Source organism: Anopheles nili, chromosome 2 (assembly GCF_943737925.1).
Source record: "Anopheles nili chromosome 2, idAnoNiliSN_F5_01, whole genome shotgun sequence".
In the NCBI taxonomy this organism is placed as follows: Eukaryota; Metazoa; Arthropoda; class Insecta; order Diptera; family Culicidae; genus Anopheles; species Anopheles nili.
In genome coordinates this window covers 34724626-34748503 of record NC_071291.1, presented here as the reverse complement: position 1 = coordinate 34748503, position 23878 = coordinate 34724626, and the positions used below count along the sequence as shown (strand labels likewise).

Here is a 23878-nt window from a genome sequence, read left to right as displayed (position 1 = left end):
CACCGGAAGCGCAAGACTTGACTTAAACGGTGCTGTGAGTAGTAGGGAAAAAAGTGCTCCATCGGATCCACTACCAGCAATTCCGCACAGGAAACACGTGCTAGTGTAAACGTGTGCTACCTCTGTTTTGTTCGATCAGCCGGTGAAAACAGCATGTTGCGAAAACCTACAACCGGCCAACATGTGCCTATCCAGACTTTTCTGTCCAACAAGAAAAGGCCAACAATGAAATATGCGCGTTTAATAATGTTCGCCCCGTTCACGTCAAACAATTATGGTGGTTTCAGGAAGTATTGATTGATTGTCCCTTTTATCCGTTGAGCGGGCTACACCGTGCCACTTGTTCTTGTGATTAATCGGAAGGAGAGAGGAGCCAAGGTTTTGGAGCCTCATACCTCTCCCTGTATCGTGCTCCATCGCGTTATGAGTGATTTAGCGGCAAATGTATGTTTTGACGCCTTATCCGTGCTGCACAATGTACAACTCGTTGAGAACGGTAAGTAATACATCTTATTACCTCACTTTTTGTTAACGCACCGTGTATAATCTTTTGTCGCGATAACTATTGAGTTTTTATAGTTGATCGTGGATGGTATGCGTTGGCGAAGCAGGAAAACCGAGACGTTCGTGTCGTTCAACCAGTAACTCTCCTCGTATAATAAATGTTACTGACGGTTAGAAGAAGTGTATGGCTATCGCTATAACTAGGATCAATTGCTTTCACATCTTTAGAAGTATATGTTTTAGGCTATTTTTCTATATTTCTTCCAGCTGATCTCCTGGGAAGTTCTACTTCATTTGACCAATCCACTTATCAAACGCGTAGTTTATAAGAAAGCATAAAAAACGTTTAATTCTATTTGTGATGAACTTGACCTCTTAACCTACATCTTGCATCATCTTTTTCTCCCTTCTATGGAACAATTGTCGATTTGATGTCGTCATTATTATCATTTTGAGCTACACATCCCTGAAAGTGGCAATCTCTGCAATCTTTGATGTGCTCTCGATTATTGCTTCGTATCCCAGTAAAGAAAAAGTTGCTATTTGTTTTCAACTATAGATTATTTTTCGATAGTGCACCAAAAACATCTGCCTCACATTATTTCTTGTCTTTCGTATGCTGTATTTTTTGTTCATAGTTGTGAATCAAACGTATAACCGTCCTCGAACACATACAGACGTTAATAGGGGCTGTTTTTATGTGTTCTTTTCTCTGCTTCGTGGTAGAAAAGGGTGATGTATTTTTCTTTAGATTTTTCCTAGCGCATTGCGCAGCTAAAGAAAATCATACCAACATCGTGAAGCAATTTCAAATGTTTTTCTCCTTACAATAACCCTTGACAGTACAAGATACACGATCACTAGTAGATTGTTTGTTTACTTTGTTTTATTTTGTTTTTTGAATCAATTTCGTTAGTGTGATATATGTCAGGCATAAGGTATAATATTTTCAAATATTTGTTTCAAATTTTATTCAAACTTTGACTCATTTGCTGATAAGAATGGCAATTGTAGATGAGAGTTTTAATTATAAATTAGTTCAAACTAATGTAATGTAAACTCATATCCTATATATCTATGATTTCAAGCTTTTAATAAAATCTCTGTTAGCGTTTTATGTTTGCTATAAATTCTTAAAATTAGACTTTAATATAAAAAGGCAAAGTATTTCCTTGCCTTTGGAACCGTACCTCCGGTCTGCTTTGATGACTAGCCTCAAATTGTAAGCCCAAATGATCATCTGAGCTATTTAATGTATTTTTTACATCAATTTCATAACGTAACGTAACATTCTCAATTTGTTGCATCAATCAATTGCTGTAGGAGCATGCGTTGTAGCCGAGAGAATATATCTTTAAGTTAAAAAAATGCGGCTCTTCATTAAAGAAGAACAAAACAACTCTAATCATGACTCAATTCAAACCGATGACGATCGTTTCTGATCAAGGGTTAGCGCTTTCCCAACGCTCCCCGAACATCATGCGTATGCGTGCACGGGAAAACAATTAATCGGGACTGCCTGGTGGCCACACACAGGCGTACGGAAGGCATGACTCAAATAGACAACGTCCCTCTAGCCTCGGCGCATCCCATGCACTTCTCCTGCATCCTGCGTTTGCAGCCCTGCCAGCTGCTGTGAATGAGAACGGACCACCCCCGGTTCAGGGTGTATGCGTGAGTAGGTGGCACTATCGTGATCGGGAGCGCAAATATTCCGTCACAATCACGTTTTCACGCCAGCATCTCCCGCCATCGCGAGATGAGAGCAAAGAGAGTGCAAGAGAGACCTCACCGAGAGAACCACACACGGGGGCAACATAAGCGTGAGTCTCACCGTGTCCCGAGTATTCGAATCCCAGAATCTTGAAGGTGTGCACACCGTTTCTTTGCGCCCTATCGTAGTCTTGATCGGCCGTGTTGACTGGGGCTCAGGAGGCGCCAGGCAAGCTAGTATTGCGCTCACTTAGTGTCGCCCTAGTCGCTGGCTGGTCTAGTAGTGTGCGGCTAAGATCCTTCAAGGGCTGGAAAACGAACCGACAGACCCAGGCGCCCCTCGCCTTCCTGGTGAAGGGCTCGCTCGGTGGCAGTGGAAAATCGTATCGTACGATTTTTACTCATCCATTCCGTTTCTGCTGCGTTCTCGTTTCGTTTCATTTGGGGTTTTTCTCGCTTGAAAACTCGGACGTCCTGCTGGCGAACAACCCTCACACGGCCGCCATCTCGTGCACCTGTTCTTGCTCCGCTACCGCTTCGAAATCTGCAACGTCTCGTGTCTCCGGGACGATCGTACTGTTGGCATATTCACGACTGAATGGACATGGAATGTGCACTATCCCCGACGGCTGCGGGACTAAATGTGTGATTACTGTTGAACAATCGTCCCACCGGCGGTAACTTCGCATTCGCGCAACGGCATTTTGTCCTGCGTTGATCCTGCTCGGGACGGAATCCTTTGCTGCCATTTCATCGCCACCGCTCACTACGACCTCTGCCACGATGATCCTAGTGTGCAGCCTCTGTGGGGCTTCCCATTACACCCAGAACTGCCCAGAGTATGCCAAGGGAGATCACGTAAGTACACCGATAGTAGATAAGTGATATCAGTTTAGATAACTAGCGTGTCCAGCATGTTCAACCAAAACGTCGATGTCCATATAACACCCACACGTGGATGGTTATGTTTTCGAACGATTGCACGGCCTACTGTCTGCAACATGGCATAGAACGAGGAGCAAAGGGGTCTTTCGCAATACTTTTTTGATTTGGAAAAACACTCCTTCACCCAGCCTTCTTCGATTAGCGAGGAAGCTCAGCGTGAAAAGATACCGCAAAAAAAAGAAGCAATAGTGCACAGGAAAAAGAGCGGAATTAGAAATTTAGCACTTTACAATCGTCTCAAAACAGTAAATCCATGCGCTAGGGCTATAATTCCTTTTATGGAAGTAAAGTCAATCTCACCCTGTCTGTCGCTCGAGTGTGTGTCTGACAGCCGAGCTCTGCCAATGTGTTTTGTAAGCTGCTGACGGTGGAGTGCGTGCGTGTGTGCCACTTCCGCTCCGCTGTGAACATAACTCAGTAGCTGACCACATCCATCTCGTGGATCCTCCGGGGGATCCATCGTGCACGCATCCTGCCCAGACGAGACCCACATTGCAGCGAAGGATGGAAGCACACTTTCTCCGATTAAATTATATAATTTACGCATTTTATAATGTCCATGACAGCACACACATGTGCGCAATCCGGTCCTGTTTTCGGTACCTGTCTGCGCAGTCCGCTCTCGCGCGCCGCCCCAATCGTGGCAGATCGTGGATGGGTAGGGTCAGCGGGATGGTTGGGTTTCTCCCGATAGAGAAGGGCCACGAGCCGTACCGCACCAGCAAGATGGTCAGGAACGCACAGCAAGAGGAGCTCCAACCCGTCCGGGCATGGTAAAGGGACAGGTGGAGCTGGGTGGGAAAAGAGTCAATATTTTTATCCTCAACAGAACACACGAACCTTACACCACCACCGACGCACCCAAAACCCGTCAGGCTGCGTGAGTGTGATCGTTCGGAAAAGCGTTCGAGTATTTGTGGAAATCTTTGAGCGAAACGAGGAAAAACGCGAGTGCATGATGGTGAGCGCGAGCAAGCCAGAACAAGAGATCGTGGAAAATCAAGAGCAAAGATTTGAGCTGTTTTGAGAGGAAAAATCCCATGGAAAACACATTGCGTTTCAGCGAGAAAAGCGATGACGACGACCACTTTGCAAATGGTCGGATTGGATCCATGGCCGTGCAGAGGTGAATCGCGAAACACGGGAAGTCCCGTGTGTTTTTGGGGCATTGTTGAGTGAACTATTCTGTCTTTACCGTTTTTTGCGGTCTATCTTCCTGTGATCAATAAGACGTGGGGAATATATGACCCTTGTGTGCGATCATTTCAGAGCGTTGAATTGATTATGCGAGAAAATACATCTTGCACTGTGGAGCCAATGAGCAAAGAAAAGTTTCCCAACATTTTTGAATTTATAAGCAATGGTTCAAATCATCTGGAAAGTGGTTCGGGCGCATGAGGTAGACAAATTCCTGGAAAATGTTGCAAATGTGATTTTGTTTGCGAATTGTAAATCCAGGAGAAGTGATACCCAATATTACCAATTAGCCCAATGTTGTATCATCACCTAGTCCATTATCAGTGTGTACGTGCATTAATCTATGCTTGTTTTTCATTGACATTATCATTTCCTCCTTCTTGCATCGCACACTTCCAGGTTAAGGATAAGCCCTCGCTTAACCTCTCAAGGTCGTCGGTTCCGAATGGCCTGCTGATAATGGACACCGAGGAGGGCAGTTGTGTCGTCACGTCGCAAAAGTTCGCCAAAGGCACCCGGTTCGGTCCGTTGCTGGCCCAAAAGTCGTACGTTCCGGTGAAGAATATTCCATTTCCGCTCGTTCTGTTTGCCGGCCCGTACTACCAGCAGGACGAGTACAGTAGCGATTTGCAGGCCCTATTTAGCAGCACTCGCAACATTTACCTCGATACCAGGAACGAGAGCAGGTGCAACTGGATGATACATGTCAGCTTGGCGCGATTCTCCAACGAACAGAACCTCATTTGCTATCAGGTAAGACGAGAGGCGTTAAGGCTCATGTCCCCGTCACAGCGCAGAGGCTAGAATGTGCAAGCATTATTATTATGCTTTGTTGTTCCGAACGCGTTATCACAAAATTTGTAATACCGATTACTATCGAGTGTTTTTGTTGCTCTTAGTGCATGCCGGGCTCCGGATTGCTTATCATGAATACGCGATCGAGAGAGTCTAGTAGGCCGAATGCTTCAAATGGTTCTACTAAATACGCCCTTATCTGGAGCCAGCACCAGTTCCACTACGCATCGGACCTGGGAAAGATTGCAGTAAATAGCCGAATTGTTGCAGCTCACAACGCAGTCGGGTTTTCGGTGTCCATATTAGTAAGCTGCGTGGCTTACATCTTCTTTCTTTCGGTGAAATATTATCAATTATCGGATTTCAGCTATCGCTTGTGCTCATCGCACCGGTATTGATCAAGCAGCAAAATGAGAATTAGGATAAATCACGCCTAGAATTCATCTTTCATAAAAGAGATTCGCATTTTAAACAGATGTGTGCGATATATCAGATTACGATTAATGTTTCATTCTCGTTGGTTCATTTTAGGAAAATGACGAAATTTTCTACACCGCTGTGAAGGATATTGAACTGGGAGACATCCTGAGGGTGTGGTATTCACGCAATTACGCCGCCAAGATCGGAGCCACACTCTTGGATCCCGGTCCGTACGACATTTGCGGTAACATTCTTCATTCGGTCAGTATGGATTATGGGCTCGAATTAGAGAAGAACCAAGCAAGCAATTTCTCACTGGATGAGTATAATCGTGCCATCGCACAGGGCACTGTTGACAGCTGTGGCTTCTCCGGCAACGGGTGCAATTCAACAGTCCCGAACAGTGACGCTGGGAGTGGAAGTAGGAGTACTAGCAGCATAGGATTGCCGCAAGGACATCCAGGGAGTCCTTGCACGTCCAGTATGATGCTTCCTGCCTCGTACAATGAACAAACTTGCTTGGGAGACGGTTTAGGAGCTGGTGGCTCCCGAGACACGATAGATATTGATAGCAACAATAACAGCAGCAGCTTCTGCATGGGTGCCGATAATGACACGATCGTCGTTAAGCGAGGCATCAGATCGCCTGCATCGACAAGCATGGCATATGACACGGTGTCTTTGCCACCGATCGATAGCATAATGAAAACAACTTCGCCAAAATATTCCACCACGTCGTCGCAGCAGCACATGTTTGATATGGATCTGCTGGGGACGGGAATATCAACTAATGTGCCTGATTTGGAAGATGATTTTTTCAATCCTTCCTCGCTCATGCATGCTAGTCACCAAGAGATGCAACATCATCACGACGAGTTCCTTCAATATCACCATAATCAGCAACACCAGCACAATGCGTCACAGCAGCATGGGGGAATGATGGCTACGGACACATCCCCCGAGCTGCGACTTTCGCGTCCTGCTGGATACGCAACGGAGCAAAATCCGTCTGTACAAACTCACTTCCAACAGCCACAAACTCATCAGCCGCAAGGACCAACTGCGACATTTACAACGGAGTATCAGTGTCTAGCGAACGATACGTTGAGTCCGGCGGATCTTATCAACATTTCTCTAGGTGCCAGTGACATTAATATATCGTTCGAACCGGATTTTGGCGACGCCGGTGGTGTCAATGAATTAGTGGACGAAGGTGGCCACCATCTGCTAAGCTATGAAGGAGTAAATGACGACGTCGACGGAACGTCGTTTGGTGACGGCAGTGGGTTCGATCTACTGACAACTACAAACTCGGCGCTCGAAAATGGTGGTTTGATGGAAAAACTGCACAGCCGATTTTCCTCCTCATCCGACTCGCTTATCACACTAAATGACGCTGGTCTTGGAGGTACCGCTATCACACCCACGCCACCATCGCTGGGCCCGTCGAGCAGCGTCGGTTTAGAGACGGAAGCGGACAAGAAGTACGTGTGTGAGGTGTGCCTTCGCAAGTACATGACCAAATCGAATCTTGATAAGCACGTGCGTAAGCACAACCTCTATTTGTGCGTGTTTTGCATGAAGCTCTTCCAGCAGGCAGATGAGCTGAAGGAGCACGAGTGCTTCGAGCGGAAGTCGAAAACCGCCTACCTCCACTGTCCGAAGTGTTTGAAAGTCCTGTCGAATTCCTGGTCCCTTCAAAGACACATGAAGATTCACAAAGATCTCACGCAGGACGAATCGGCCATGGTAGCCACGGTATCGGCAGCTGAAGAGCTGGGCAAGCTGGTCGAAGAAGCAACAAGCACACCGAAATTATTGCCCGCAGCGTACGAAGATCTCTCGAATCCCACGCCCATCGAAGATCTGAAACCAAGCATCGATTCGATGGAGGGAGCTGAAACTATGACACTGCTGACAACGCCTAATGATGGCGGTGTTCTCGACAATGAGCTGAGTATGCAACACCATCAACACCAGCCGTTGCTGACGGAGTCTGAAATAAAGAAAGAGCCCATCTTTGGAAAGGCTGGCTCGCCTCCCGAATCTCCGATACCCTCGGTGGCACCAATTATGCCAAATCTCAGCACCATCATACCGATAACGAATATGAGCTCGAGCCAGGATATGATGACAAACGTGCAGGCTGCAAATGGAAAGCAGCTTTACAAGTGCATCGTGTGTTCTAAGCTGTTTAAAAATCCTAATGCCCTCGAGAAACACTTGCGGAAAGTCCACACGGTCTACACCGTCTCGAATGATTACAAATCGGAGAAAAAGGTGTTGAGCCAACTGAACCAGAAGAAAACTTCGCCGATTAAACCGGCTATTGCCAAAGCGCTAGCGACAAAACTGTCACAGAAGAGCAAGAAACAGGAAGAAATGGCGGCTGCTGCTGCAGCGGCTGCCGCTGCTGCTGCAGCTGCTGCTTCCGCAGCCCCAACGGTAACCATGTCCGTCGAGCAAATTCCGGATGTGAATGGTTCCATAAGAAGCGCTACGAAAGCCCATTTGATTAGTCCAACGGCGCATGTGGCTTTGGCTGTATCATCACCATCTTTGTTGAAGGACCACGGATCGCTAGTATCCCAGACTAGGCCGTATAACAAAAAGAAGCACACGTCTAGTGGCATAAATGACGGTGGCAAGAGCACATACAACGGCGTTTACAGTGGCCATGTCACTGTTCCTATTTCCGGAGCACAGATTTTGGGCATCAATAACACGATTTCCAATGTTAGAACATCCGATCAGCTACTGCCGTGCAGTGCTGCGGAACTAAGCACCGTACCGCAAGACGCGGCAGCAATTTCCAACGGAATCGCTGCCAGTTCTTCGGCGATTTCATCATCTTCATCCTCCAAATCGCACAGCATCATCATTATTTCCAACGTAGAACTAACCAACAACAATCGGATCGATACTAGTCAATTGTTTCTCAACCAAAGTGCACCCCCCGGCATCGGAACTAACAGCAACGGAGGCTTAAGCGCTTTGGGAAATAAAATCGATCTAAAAGTATTAAACCCCACGGATAAACTTCCGAAACTGGTGCCTATTTCTAGTCACCACCATCATCATCACCATCAGCTGCAGCATCATCATCATCAGCAGCAGCAGCAGCATATCGTTGGAACAGGAATAAATGGTACAGCCACTTTGCAGCTTACCGGGACTACCATAATGGTCCCCACGAATATGACGCCTACTCAGGCTGGAAACAAAAATGAGAATGCTGGCATTTCTACCGAATCCGGAGCATTGTCCGACGGAGCACTATTTCACAACAGCAACGCGAAACCATCACCATCTTCCTCACTGATTGCGCATAATTCCGCGCTGCTAACACTATCTACCGTTCCAGCATGTGATTCAAACGGTGCTCTCGAAGCTAGAGTTTTGGAGGATGTTAGTCTTGATGATAGGTGCCAGGCGGTCGACAAAAACAACGTATATGCCAACAAGGGGGATCTATCTGTAAGTATATAGTGTAGAAATGCAGTATGCTAAAGTAAGTTTGCCAGTTTTATCGCTTGAACTATTATCAGTAGTAGAATAGCTGTTGGAACAGAAATGTATCTTCCACTCAAAGCATTAAGATTGATGCCGTAAGTTGTGCAATTGAATTCTACATAGCATATCCACCAGATCAATATCGTTGCTACTTGTAAATTATAAAATGTTCGCTTAATTTGTTGCACTATCAGTATTATGGCTTCTGCTGCTTCTGCATCACTAACAATCAATATTTTATTATTTTTCTCGATTTGCATACAACCAAACCAACGGCTTTGTTATAAATGGCTTCTATCAATGCATTTTACCCTGCCGTTTTCTGGCGTAGAACGAACGCGATTGCGCAATAACCACTGACGAGTCCAGCATCGCGGCCTCGTCGCAAACTTTTCCCTGTGACGAGTGTGACCGAGTGTTTTCAAAGGTAACTTATTACTTTATTTGCATTCCATTTAAACGTCCATTATTCAGATACACAGCACACACACTACGTATTTGAATTTTGATTCATAATCTTGCTTGTGTGCAAATAAACAGATTCTAATCATACATAAGCGACTATATAAGCATGTGTAAATGTGTGATTTACGTATTACGATCAACATAACTATTTAAAGAACGTGTTCTACCGTTCAATGAGGTGTTTCATATGTTCATTCTTAAAATTGTCTCCTTTTTTAGAACTATCAGTTGAAGCGACACATGGAAATTCATGACAGCGTTTACTATACCTGTCCATACTGTGATCGCGGACCATTGAAAGCGAAAGCATCACTTCGCAAGCACCTGTATAACTCCCATGCTGATCGTGCGCCGCCCAAAGAACAGATGAATAAATTCATCTCCACCCTTGTGGTGACTGATGAAAACGTTTTACGAGAGCTGGCTATGAAAAATGAGCGGAAAATACGCAACAAGAGTGCAAAAATGCAAGTTAAACTTATGCAGCAACAGCAGCTTCAGCAACAACATCAGCAGCAGCAGTTACCAGGACATCGAGAAGTACTGGTTTCTCCAAATTCGTTGTCAGTTAGCGGAAATTTGCAATGCACTTCTCCGGAGGTCATTGAGACGGGCGTTGGTATGATGATGTACGAACATGAAATGTCGGAATCGGTATTGAGTGAGCACGGAGACGACATGCTTTCATTCAAAGCCATTTTCCCCCCAGACGACGGAAGCATTGATGAATCTTCGATCGATCAGATTGATCAGATGGTATTGGAAAATTGCGATCAGAGCAGCACTTGCAGCAGTAATACGACCACGCATCTCGTGATGAGTGCCGGAACAGCCAACCATCCGGAATTCGAGGATAAAAAACGCAAGGCATGCACTGAAGTCAGGGATCTTCATCGGCTGCAACAGTTGAGCCAAACGCACGCTTTAAATCCATCCATGGGAAGTCCGTTAGGAAGAAAATCCATCAATGAGGAGCCCCTGAATATCAACGAATGCAAGCGAATGAAGATCCACCACTCGTCCTCTGTAGTCGTGCCAGCATCGAGCAGAAATAATCAATTGAACAGTACTGTCACCAGTGGCACGATCGCAGAAGAAGTCTACATGAGTGAATCATCGCGAGAACACATGCTGACACCCAATCATCTTAACAGCAGCACTAATGCCTCAGTGTCTATGGCTTCCTCCAATAGTACGGGCACCGCGCTTCGTTATTTGCGCAAAAATCAGCATGGCTCTTTAGCTTCGTCGTCTTGCGCTAACGCTAGCATAGGAACGCTCGAGGTACCTGCGTCTAGCGCATCATTCTCAAACACAGCACAAAACGGAGCGCACCATGGCACCCAGTCCCAGTCCCAGTACCATCAACATGCTAGTAGCGCACTCGATGGTACCGGGCAGCTCAACCTGGACAGTTTGTTCGGTAACATATCCATCGACAATTATGAGTTTGATGACAATGCCACCATTCAATCGTTTAGCTTGATTGAGGAAAAGTTTAAAACATCCTTCGATCAGATCCAGGAGAAACTTGACGCAGAGCTACCGTTTGACCAGGAGCAGATAAAATGGCAAAACAACATCATGGCCAATGATTCATCGAGTGAAATCGGCGACAAGCTGTTGACTGGTGAAGGAAACATTATGCTTATATAACTAATTTAAAGATTCCTCTTTTGGGTTTACACAATAAGTAGAAGCACGTAGCGCGTGTGGAGAACGAGTCAAAAATTCTTTCCACTATTTGGCCGCTTTCCCGCCGAAATGGTTTTTAACCTTTGTTAAATTGTTTAAACAATATCTTTATCATTACTATCATGATAATTATCAAGCTTTTAAATTATTTCTGGCACATGGCGTATTTATTTACTTGCGCGCTCTATTTATTTAAAATATTTATTCAATTTGTTCATGTTCGAATGCGGCTCATGCTTTCGTATTTGGTGGTTTGTTAATTTTACATTGGCCAGGAACGCAGCTATATGCATAGTCAGCGGCAGTAGTCATAAAATTCCTTATTTTCAAATTTATCGGTAACAGCAACTATTTATTAACCTCGATAAATATTTCGAGCTATTCTCCACTCAAGAGATACTCATTGATAGCAGTTAAATTATACATTTACATCTACTTTGCTTGCCATTAAAATTGTTGCATGGTTTGTTAATCAGTTTTGCAACTAAAAAAATGCTGCTAAAGACTTGATCTACAGAACATTGTAATACCATTGATAGCGAGGAAACTTACTATTGATTAGTACGTTATTTCGAAAGTAAAAAGGTGACTTTAGACAATAATATTTGCAAAGTGAAAGCCGAATAAAATCTTTTTGCGTGATTTTAAAGCTTAAATTTGTCAAACAAAATCTTGCTTGAATGCGTTTATTTTTGTATCTAAAGTAACTAGACTCTGACTGGGATGAAGGCGGAGGAAAAAAGTGCCACAATTCTACTTTTAAGAAGCAAATAAAAAATACGTTACATTATATGACGTTGGAGTAAAGGAATGCTTGAACCATACTGACAACAATTTCTCTGCTTAAAAGTGCCAATTTGGACATATGGCCATTAGTTGCCGGTCCTAGTTACTACTAAGGTTGAGTGGAGTTAGAACACGGATTAATACAGGAGGGCCCAGGTAGCTGGACTTCTGCATCGTACCGTGTTAAAACCTTAGTAAAGAAGAAGAAGAAAAGTGCCAATCTGGTCTTGGCGTGATACGCGAGGTTATACCAAAGGAAAATTATGTATTGGAATTAGAAAAGGGAACAACTCGCGTATCCTCTTACTTAAGGCGTTCATAGTAGTCCTTGGTTAAAAGGGAGAGGAGTAAATATCTTGACTGATTTTTTTACGAATAACAGGAAGGACCATTTAAATCTGTTGTTGAAAAGTAAACTACTTTAGCATATGAAAGGGCAGCAAAGCATTACCGTTCGATATCAATACTTTTGTTCCACCACATCGCGTTTTCTCAAAGAGCATTCATAACTTAACCAGCGGAATGCGTACGGTGCGCATCTGAATCATATATGTTTGAGTTTTTAAAGATTACGGTGCCATCTTCAAGCAAGGCAAAATGGTGAACTTGTATACCAAACTTACGTTACTAATATTCATCTGAAACCAAGAATCTCAACAAAATGGAACATAATTACCAAAGAATTTCTCGCCTCAGTTACGTGAGTTTTCTTCTTCTAATATGTGCATTAAAGCTATGTACACATACTTTACCTAAACTTTTCCAAGTTATAAGTGGAGAAAAATTTAAACAAGTGTTGAAAAATACAAGAAAGTGGATACATCGGTAGAGAAAAACACAAACAAATTACGATCTTTTTTACTAATATAATAAATGCATCGTTTTTCTTGGTTTATAAAGTGACAAAGTAAATACATTATGATAAAAATACTCTTCCCAAATATTGACATGACGATGATGAAAGAAACAGTGTATATTAGACAAGGTATGCTTGGAACCTGAGAAAAATACATGCTAACCCTTGATAAACTATTTTGTGTGAAATAAATAAGTTGTTATTAGTAAAAAGGGAATATTTAAATAAAGTTCTTCAAAATTTAAGCTACATATGCATTAAGTAATTTTACTTTCGACAAGACATGCTAAAAAAACAAAGAAAGAAATCATCGAACAAACTGTTCAAAATAACACAGAGCCTACCAACTCATTTTCGGGGATCCTTCATTCGAAACATTCTCCAACACGTGACTTAAATCTATTTGCTAAAAGCAATGCCCGACTTTGCTAGTAGGAGAGTTTATCAGTTAAAACTGCTTTGTAGTAGGATAACCATACTTTTCCTAAATATGCTCAGAACCTATATTGAGCATACAAAACCTAGAGAATATTTTATTTTACTCAATCAATCTAAAAGGCTTTGGAGAGCTGGCACAATTTACTGCATGTGGAGTATTCTCATGCTGAATCGGGAATCTGAATCGGGAAACAATTTTAGGAGACATTAGGTGGTTTTAAGCTAAACTTTACCATCAAAGCCATTTATCTCTAAAGTCAAACGCAAACTGGAGAAGTTATGGTTTAACGGCTTCTGGTTTAGATCTACCAAATTTTGAAAAACAGACCTATGTGCCATTTGACGTTTAAAATGTCCAAACAGTAATGTGTGTATGTGAGTGCGAGTGAACACTTATTTTGGTCGGTATTTTTGTAGGCAAAAAATTAGACTTTATTCTAACATAAAGTTCATTTAAAATCCCATTCTACCTGTAGGGATCTTGAGCGTGTTTGTAGGACATAGTTTCAGCCACAAGATTCGCAATATAAAAGTTCAAGAAGCTCAATTTCTTCAGCGTAACGTGGTATGACCGCGCGACAAAAAAAAGAAGAAAAAAAGCACCGATGTGCTGATTTATAAAACTTTTGTTTACAAGAGTTCTCACTCACATTTTTCTTTCCGTCAGGATTATACTTCCAATCCTAAAGCAACTTTTGTTGCCCTTTGCATCAAGCATTACTGTTCAAACATTTGATTTGGCTGACAAAAGATCTCGCAAAATGGATACCTTAGGAACAGAAATAGGCCAGAAAATGAGGGTAAGGCGAGTGAGCCGAATTAACTTGTTGTGATCACTTATCCTAACCTTTCTATGGACGGTTTCCAGAGTGCCGTTAAGGCAAAACTTATAGAACTTGGCACAGGATCCGCAACTGGTTATATCGACGATGAGCTGCCAGACTACGTAATGATAATGGTAGCTAACAAACGCTCGCGGCAGCAGATGGTTGACGATCTGTCACTATTTCTCGGTTCCCAAACCGAGATATTTGTAAATTGGCTTCATCAAGTGTTGCAAAAGCTGCAGGAAGTAACGTTGCCGGCTTCGGCAACGACAAAACCCAAGGAAGTTACAAAGAAAAAAATATCTGAGCCTGATGATAAACGGAAGGATAAAAAAAGGAAAGAGAAGAAAGCAAAGCGACGCGGCCGCAGCACCGACGAGGAAGCCGACGTTCCGAACGCTTCCGGTAGAACGAGCGGTGCAGAAGAAGAAAATACTCCACCACGACCAGCAATGGTTCTTCCGGCAGGTTCGATAACCGAGGTGTTTGCAAATCAGTACATAGAGAAAGCTAAAAAATCATTGGAATCTGACAATATTCCAATTGCAAAGAAACCAGCGCCCGAGCGCGCTGCATCACGAGAACGGCCAAAAACTCCACCATCAACAAGAGACGGTTTCGAAATTCCGTCCATCTCTGAAATTGCTAGTGCTGCCGCTGTCCACAAGCACCACAAAGAGCTTTGCGAGCTGAAAGAAATAGAACAACGAATTAGTGAAGCAAAAAGGCACCTAAAATCACTAGGTACGGATATTTCGGATGACGATGACGATATTTCATTAGATTTGAAGGCGATCGATGATGATTTGCAACCATCCAAATTGGGGTCCGTTGAACCGGTAGCAGAACGACAAAGTAAGACGAATACAAGTGGGATCTCCGGCAAACAAAGACAACGGATAACGATGACCTCTGAGGAACCATCGAAGCGACCTCCAGCCATGCGAAGCACGACTCCGCCAACACGTGTCACCGAATCAGAATCGGCGATTCCAAAGAAACGATCCGTGTTAGATCGTCTCGGAACGAAACGCTTGCCAGCTACGGTGCAGGAAAACGACGCAATTGTCACGGATGTTACAATTCGCGAAACACTGACGGAAGACAGAAATAAACCCAAAAACGGTCCCAACACTGCTGGAGGGACAACAAATAAAAGCACCATCATCAGCCTGTCGGCTCACAGGCGAGAGGAGAGGGAAATATACGTGCCTCTGTTCCGACGAAAGGAATCAGCAGACGAACAGCAGCGAGTAAAAAGTCGACCACGACAAGAACCCTTAACGAGAGGTAGGAGTAGGGAGCGAAACGTTCGCGAAACGAAATCTCCTGTATCCCGAATACCGCCACCAACTAGAAAAGAGCCGAGTCGGCCAAGATCACGAGAAAGTACTTTTCGTCGAGTCGATAGCCGCGATACACCAGCGATAGTGCCCAAATCTCGTACACGGGAGCGTTCGCGTAGTCGCGAATGGACCAGAGAGGCGGAACGTGTTCGTTCCGATTCCAATAGCCGTGCGAACAATGGTGGAACGGACCCTGTTCGAGGACGTATTGGTTCGCGAGTGATCGTACTTCCACCAAAACCCGAATTTAACGAGGAAATGATCCAAGTGCCGGTGGCGAGTGTTATTAAAGTCCAGCCACGGCCGGTGGTACCGAAAGGAAAACAGCCCAGTAAAAATTTACTGCTGAAAGCAATGGCTGAAGCGCAACGGTCGACTGTGGCCAATCTGAAGAAAACTATTGATAACACAGTCGATACCGGCAAACATCATATAGGAATGAAGAGAAAACTGCTGATTGAAATTCCCGGTGCAACAAACACCCATCCAGCGGGTGTTCATTACGACTCGGATGATGACGAGCAATTTCATCTCCAGGAAACTGGAATGATTTTTAACTATCGCGAGGAAGATGAAGAAGACAGAGAAGAGGAAAGTGAGGTGGTCGATATTGCAAATCAAATGTTGATGGAGGATTGTGATGTGGATGAGGAATTTAAGGAAATACTCGAAAACGAGTATGATGTCTCTCATCCGCGCAATCTTCACAGCCATCATTTGGAGATAGACCCTACAGAGGAAAAAGTCTCTGCTGACGTTATAGAGTGTTCAGTTGATGATAAAGACACGAAATTTGTCGTTACGTTGGACGGTGCGTACAAAACTTCTCTAGAGGAAAGTGTTTCCCCGAGCCACACTCCTCCCCGACCGCCTGCAGCAGCGGAAAGTGCTCCAAAAGCTAGAACGTCCGTGATGGATCGTATAGGCTACAAAGGTGGAAGTTTACGTGAAGTAAGTAGAAGATCCCCCAATCCAAAGGACTCCAAAGAAATGGAAGAGACGCTGAAGAAACGTAAAGAACGGTTCAGTGAAAAATCAGTCGTAGCTGCTTCCGTAGCACCGAAAGCAATTGGCAAGACAACCTTGTCACCGCTTCCATCGGTTTCTCGAGGCACTACACATGGCTCAAGCGTTTCGTCATCCAAGCATCAGCGATCACCCAAATCGAGCTCTCGTTCCTCACACTCGATGCAAAGCCACTATAGCTCGCGGCGCCGTACACCATCATTAAGTCCGGAACGGCCAGCAAGGCCTCGGAAAGGATCTCCAATCCATTCTCGATCGAAACGTAGCAGTTCTATGCGCAATGTTTCTAGCTCGCCCAGCCATCTAAACGAGCTGTTGCTCCAGCGCACGAAGGAACTAATGGATGATAGTGTGTCCTCCTCGCCGATCTACATGACGAAGTCGGATTATGACAAAATGGAACCTTCCTCGCGCAAACGAAAACGCGTCTCTCCCATTCAGTTCAACTTGACCGATGAGGACGATCGGCACGACAGCGACGATGATTACCATCATCATCGTGACCGGCGGGCGCGAAGCAGGGACGAGTATCGACCACGCCGCAGCCGGGAGCGTGAAAGTGACGAACGGAGCTCAGCCAGAAAAGACTCTAGGCGTGATTGGGAACGAGAAAGCGGAGAGCGGCGTGATATCCGCGATGCAAACAGATTGAAATCGCCTGGAAGAAAAATCAAAAAGCTTGAATCTAGCCGTAAATTTGACGATATTCCACCACGTAAGTGTTCAGCTTGTCATATACCTAAACAAATAGAAGGTCCTATATACAATTCAGTGCATTTCTTAAGAAGACAGTTTGAAGCTTTGCTTTTCGTATACATCTGTTTTCAATTTTTAATAGATTCTTTTATTGGGAAATCAGTGAGCAGATATGAGCTTTTTACATACTTGTGACAAATATTTTTGTTTATTTTCTGTTTTTTTTTCCTCCGTATTAGTGCTCAGTTCCGTGGCACTGTCTGGATCGGATGGGAAAAACAGCAAAGGAGGCAGCGGCGGTGCCATCAAAGAACGTTGCAAATATTTCCCCAACTGTCGCCAGGGAGATGCCTGCGAATTTCTTCACCCAGCAACTCCATGTAAAGCGTTTCCCAGCTGTAAGTTTGGCGATAAATGCCTTTATCTACATCCAATGTGCAAATACGACCAAACCTGTCATCGTCTGGATTGCAATTTTATGCACTCAAAGAGTGCATCTTCTCCCACGTCGAGTAGTCTGTCGGCTCCACCACTTGGTAAGTAGATTACAATTTTCTCGAATTATACCTAAGAAGGATGACAACATGCCTCTCCAACATAGCCAAAAGGCATAATACTTACTCATCAGGCGCTACAACCGCTTAGCGGTCTTGGCCTGCTCCAAGAGAAACTGGAAGCACTCGCAATCGAGTGCCGGTATCTTCCAATCATTAATCTCGGCCTTTTTGGCTGACGCATCCACGCCATCACTCCATCTTAGTTTGGGCCTACCACGCCTCCTCTGTCCATGTGGGCAGCCTAAAAGGACTTTACGGTCTGGGTCGTCCGGTGCCATTCAAATGACATGACCAGCCCACCGGAGCCTAGCGAGTCTAGTTCGCTGAACGACAGTAAGGCTATCGTACAGTTCGTAGAGCTCATCATAATTTCGGCTCTCCCATTGTCCTTCCATACATACGGGGCTTTGAAGTCGATCAAGAGATGGAAAGAGTGGGGTTGCTACTCGTCCATCTTTTGCAAGATATGTCGCATGGTTAGTCAGGTTAGGTTGATGATCTGAAAATCTGGTCTGTGGCTGATTTTCAGTTTCGGAATCCTCTCTGATAATTTCCAATTACTTCCCCTGTAGTTGCTGCACTGTAGCCTATCACCCATCTTTTTATAGGGTAGATGATACCAAGATTCGAATCACAAGGCATCGATATCCAACATCTTAATAACTATTTGATTAATTTCTTGTTCCAGTGCTGCACCCCCTTTCTTGATCAGTTCAGCTGATATGGTGCCGATGCCTTGTTGTTCTTCAATTGAAGAATCGCGGTAAAAAGGCATTTCGGTGACCTGCTATGATTTGGTAAAACATTTTTAAACATTATGATTAAACAAGATGATTTTGAGGCCACTGGTCATTGGTTTTTGCGGAGCGGCCATATAAAAAGTCCTTCTCCTTTTCCTCCTTGTCTTCAGTAGAGGCGTGAACGTTTATAAGGTTAATATTCAAGAATTTTTCGAACATTCTGGTTTCCCGTATTGCCCACCTTTTTCTGTTTAGCCATGCGCCACCATCCGCCCAAAGGGTTGGAACAAGCCCGTTTACTTAAGTTTAGATATGGAATGTTACCGCTCTGCTCAAGGTCATGATGGAATAGGAATTGGAAAGGAGAGCCTATGTAACCTTCAGGAGGCGGTCGAGTTCTAACCCATTAGCAGAACAAAAAAGGCATAAGAAGCGCGTATTAATCTCTTTTTTCTTTCTCCATATTTTTTTCGCATGAAATCAGCCTCATCCGTTGTTCCGGTACAAAACTACAAAACGATTAGTGCTAAGCCACTTCCTCCGCTCTGCAAGTACTACCCTAATTGCGTCAACAACCAGTGCCAGTTCCTGCATCCAAAAATGTGTCGTTTCGGGAAGCATTGCGTTAACAAAATAGAGTGTAATTTCTATCATTACGATATACCTTCGAAAGATATGCACGATGCACATTCGAAGGATAAATTTAAATGGATCTCTCCGTTTTCCGCTTAAACCATGTCAAACCAGGTGGATGTTGTTCAAAATGAGCAGTCAAATTTTAATTTGTCTTGTGTGGCGTGTGTGTATGGGCGGGTGAGCGGTTTTTGTTTTGTTTACGTGTTAACACGTGCTTCATTTGTTGTTTAAACAAATTCTTTTTTAAACATGAATCAAGTTTCTACTACAGTATCGATAAACACTGTAGATCATTTTCACTAAAGATATTATAATTATATGTTGACTATACGGCAAAGCTTGGACATATTTATTGTGTTTATTAGCCAAGCGTTCAAGCGTACACAGCTAACATTTATAACGGCATAACGATATAGCGAAACAAACGTTTGACTGGGGTTATATTGCAAAGTTAGCATGATTATGATGATTCAATTTAATTTTTATCTTCTAGAATGTAATAACACATGATAGATAGCTGAACATGTGTATAGCTATGTTACGGGAATTTTGTGAGTAAGAGGAACTTTCTGTATGCAATATAAAATGTCCGAGCATGAAATCTCCCTTCTCATGAAGGTTCAAGTTGAACCAAACAAATTTTGCCCTCATGAAATACTTTCCATCATGTGCGATGAATTTAATCTGTAAGCAATTAGTAAGCAAAGCATCTAGTGAACAGTATGAGTAGTCATATATTCAATGAAATGATTAAACGTTCTATCAACTGTAATGTGTTTCGGATACGTTAAAATTGAAAGAAACGCCACACTAGAATGTAATGTTTCAACGAGGCGCTGTTTCATTATCCGATACTCATATCCATTTTACATACTTAATCTATGCTCCGGTCCCTCTCATCGACTATCCCATATTTGTTGCACATTATCGAGCACGGTTTGTTGGTCGGACATTTTGTGCACCATAAAGTATCCCTGAATTTGAGCCGGACTGACGTTCCTCCCATCAGCCGCCACACGTTCTGCAAACGTACGAGCGTTAGATACTGCATCCTCATCGGTATAGAACCGTCGGAACATTTGCTCTAGCTGATGGCGCGAGCAGTGACCGACAAACTCTTTCACATCGACTCGCCCCGGTCGTATAAGAGCTGGATCAAGCCGTTCCAAATAATTAGTGGTCATGAATACTATACGCGCTTCGGTCGATGCCACACCATCAAGGCAGTTGAGAAGCCCGCTGAAGGTAACACGATTCAACCCCTCAAAAGCCGCCTTTTGTTGGATCGTGTCCTGTCGCGAGACGAACGCAGCATCAATGTCCTCGAGAAGAATGATAGACTGTTGCGGTGCCACGTTCATAAGGTGATTCAGCCGGTCGTCGGTCAAGCCACGCTCAGAAAGGTTCAGCAGGCAGATGCCGAATTCGATTTCACCAGCCAGCGCCGTGATGAAGCTAGATTTCCCGCATCCTGGTGGACCGTGCAGCAAATACCCCCTACGGTAGGGTATTCCTCGGTCTGAGTACCACTGGGGATTTTTGATAAACTCCCGGCAGTCGCGCAGTATCCGCTCCGAAACTCCTTCGTCGAGAACTACGGATCCTATGGGGCGCCGCTTTCGAGGATGACCGAAAGGGCGCCACTCTGAACCCATGGCCGTGTACATGATGGTCTTTCCCTCGGTGTTTTTCAGCGCCAGTTGACGAGCTTCTTCCAGAATTTTAAAGTACATATTTTTGTCCCTCCCAAAGGCGGTCAGTTGTACCGTTTCCCATGGTACTCCCATATGCAGGTCCAACGTGTGCTGTTCTCGGGCGCGATCGACCTTGATCCATGTTCCACCGTACCGCATAATGTGCGTACCGACTGAGGGAATAAAGTCGTATCTCGTCTTCACATGGCCAGTGTCACGCTGCTCGAAGGATGTCTCCACACTAAGATGCTGCGTTTGGCGTGCTCCCTTCTGTGTGATCCATTGCAGTAACCACTGATAGGATTTATCTCTGCAAGGCACCTCGAGCGTGATCATATAGTGTCGCCGGAACAGAATCAATGCACCTTGCATTCCTTTACGTAACATTGCCGCACTTGCACCGACTCCAAAGAGACCAAAGCCGGCTCCGAAATATGGATTATCGGCCAACGTAGCAATGTACTCCGTTATGGTCATTCTGCTAGGCGCTTTATTATTTACTGAAGGTAAAAACTATTTCTGATGCCGAATGAAAAACGACAAGAGTTGTTCACTTTTCTCTATTTGTCTCACTACATATGTGTAATATATATGTTTCATAATTGTTTCTTCTGGTAAACGTCAGTATAGCCAGAGCACAACAAACGGAGCCGATAACTAAGGAACTGCCGCGTCAGGTGAGTAGTGAGATATGATCAGTGAAAATCTCGCTATGCGGTGAGAATCGTTCGGCTCACGGTTGTTTTTATGTGAATTTTTATGTAACTTTCTGACATAAAGCTAGTACAATTTATTGAAATTCAGGGTCAATTAACATTTTAAAAGCTACTATAGCCAAAACACAAGTGGCAAAAATATTCTTAATGATTTCAACATGGTATTTCAACAAAACCGGCAGTGAGATTTCGGCTTCTCACTTAATAGTTGTCAACAGCGATGACAGACAATGATTGTTATAGTAAACAAACAACAGACTGATTTCATTATGATTTGCGATCGCAAATAATCATTCATAAAGCGTTTTCAACATATTTTATAATAAACGGATGCTGCTAGTACAAAAGCTAATTTTCATAAAAAAAAATGAAATTACGAACAATCTTCACTGTAAGTTTAGTTATAATGGCTCGCAAAATTTACTCATCCGACGAAGACGGAACGTGCGTTGCTAAGGAACAGTGCTCAGGAAACGATGAGAATACCATTGCCAAAGACCGATATTCTGAAGGTAATGTATATATTTTTGATGAAACACCAATCATTGGACTAACAAATATGTATGATTATGTGTTCTGTAGATTTCAACAAATATTTTAATCAAATAGAATCAGCCCTAGAGGATTACGTTCCATGCAACGAAACAAACTGCAACTGTAACGCGGATGTTCTCAAACAAGATTTGAAACCGTTTAAAACTCATGGAATTACGCGAGAAATGATAGAGCGAGCTAAACAATACGGAACGCATTACCAGGTGATCGACCATCAGTTGTACCGTCAAAAAGACTGCATGTTCCCGGCGAGATGCTCCGGCGTGGAGCATTTCGTGAAACCTCTCCTCCCGATTCTACCAAACATGGATCTGATCGTTAATTGTCGTGATTGGCCACAGATACATCGACATTGGAGCAAAGAAAAAACGCCCGTATTATCTTTCAGTAAAACGGCCGAATATCTTGACATAATGTACCCGGCTTGGGCCTTTTGGGAAGGTGGTCCAGCCATAGCTCTCTATCCTACGGGCCTTGGACGATGGGATCTGCATCGTAAGCGCATTTTGGATGCGAGTGAAGATTGGGAAACCAAGAAAGCGGTAGCATTTTTCCGAGGGTCACGAACCTCCGATGAACGAGATGCTTTAGTGCTGCTGTCGCGCTCACGGCCATCGCTCGTTGACGCACAGTACACGAAGAATCAAGCCTGGAAGTCACCTCAGGATACGCTTAATGCAGAACCTGCACAGGAGGTCACGCTCGAACAGCACTGTCGTTATCGTTTTTTGTTTAATTTCCGCGGTGTTGCTGCCAGCTTTCGCTTTAAACATCTGTTTCTTTGTCGTTCTTTAGTTTTCCACGTGGGAGATGAGTGGCAAGAGTTTTTCTACGCATCATTGAAGCCGTGGGTGCATTACGTACCCGTTCCGGTTCACAGTGGACCGGACGAGCTAGAATCTCTGATAAGATTTTTCCAAGATCACGATGATCTAGCGCGTAGCATTGCTCAGCGAGGATTCGATCATATTTGGAATAATCTTCGCATGACGGACGTCGAATGTTACTGGCGGAAGCTATTGAAGCGTTATGGGAAATTAATTAGATACCCAGCAGTACGGGATAAAAGTTTGATACAAGTTTATTAGAAGGAAAATATAACACCGAATTGTTCCGTAGGTGAAAATGTATCAAAATGTATTATAACGTATGGAAGAAACTTACGCATTTAAACTCTCTAATATCCATTACTCGCTTTGTTGGCGTAAGGAAAATGATTTCATATTAAATAAGACGTTTGATGGCAAAAGCAAGGTTTTATTAGATGAAAATAAACATTCCGGTTCATTGCTTTGAGTAACTAGCTTACGTAGCCCTTTATTTTTTAGTGCATAAGTTTTGGTTGTAAATGTTGCTCGAATGAGATTTATTCCGGGGCCATAAGTGAGTTTATCACATGCTTTTTAAGCTGCGCACATGTTCTGGGGCAGCGTTGCGTTCAGCTACAAAGCGTCAGGTTGTGTGATCGTGATGCACAAATTATTATCTACGTGTAATAAAACACTCGAAAGCACGTTTGCCTTTCAAACGTTGCGTATACTGCACAACTAATAATTATATAAAAAGGTCGAATGCATCTCATACTTGTCTGTGCAGGTTCCTTTATCTTTCTAATAGAAGATCAAGAGACACCTAGCGGGCAACTATTGTTAATATAGTTCATTAACGTTAATCATTTAGATTGTCGTAATGGGTTTAAAATTTTATAACGTGTTTTTTACAAGGTAACATAAGCTAAACATTTTTTTTATTAGGATC

General features: G+C 43.8%; 4 protein-coding genes across 4 annotated transcripts; 3 read left to right on the top strand and 1 right to left on the bottom strand.

The window, feature by feature from the left end:
- The first annotated feature begins 423 nt into the window (after positions 1-423).
- LOC128731279 (uncharacterized) lies at positions 424-11496 on the top strand. The gene is made up of 6 exons (XM_053824387.1): positions 424-496; positions 3011-3075; positions 4759-5112; positions 5686-9051; positions 9419-9514; positions 9772-11496. Exons 1-6 carry the CDS (start codon positions 424-426, stop codon positions 11206-11208), a joined length of 5391 nt encoding a protein of 1796 aa, XP_053680362.1. The 3' UTR covers positions 11209-11496.
- A 2511-nt stretch (positions 11497-14007) lies between these two features.
- LOC128731442 (uncharacterized) lies at positions 14008-19258 on the top strand. Its single transcript, XM_053824563.1, has 4 exons — positions 14008-14127; positions 14196-17241; positions 17462-17758; positions 19004-19258. The coding sequence occupies exons 1-4, from the start codon at positions 14089-14091 to the stop codon at positions 19249-19251; spliced, it is 3630 nt and encodes a 1209-aa protein (XP_053680538.1). The 5' UTR covers positions 14008-14088; the 3' UTR covers positions 19252-19258.
- A 792-nt stretch (positions 19259-20050) lies between these two features.
- Positions 20051-21326, bottom strand: LOC128720696 (mitochondrial chaperone BCS1). Its single transcript, XM_053814387.1, has one exon. The coding sequence runs from the start codon at positions 21324-21326 to the stop codon at positions 20052-20054; it is 1275 nt and encodes a 424-aa protein (XP_053670362.1). The 3' UTR covers position 20051.
- Positions 21327-22269: 943 nt separating this feature from the next.
- Positions 22270-23360, top strand: LOC128720016 (O-glucosyltransferase rumi homolog). The gene has a single exon (XM_053813662.1). It carries the CDS (start codon positions 22285-22287, stop codon positions 23206-23208), a length of 924 nt encoding a protein of 307 aa, XP_053669637.1. The 5' UTR covers positions 22270-22284; the 3' UTR covers positions 23209-23360.
- The last annotated feature ends 518 nt before the right edge of the window (positions 23361-23878 follow it).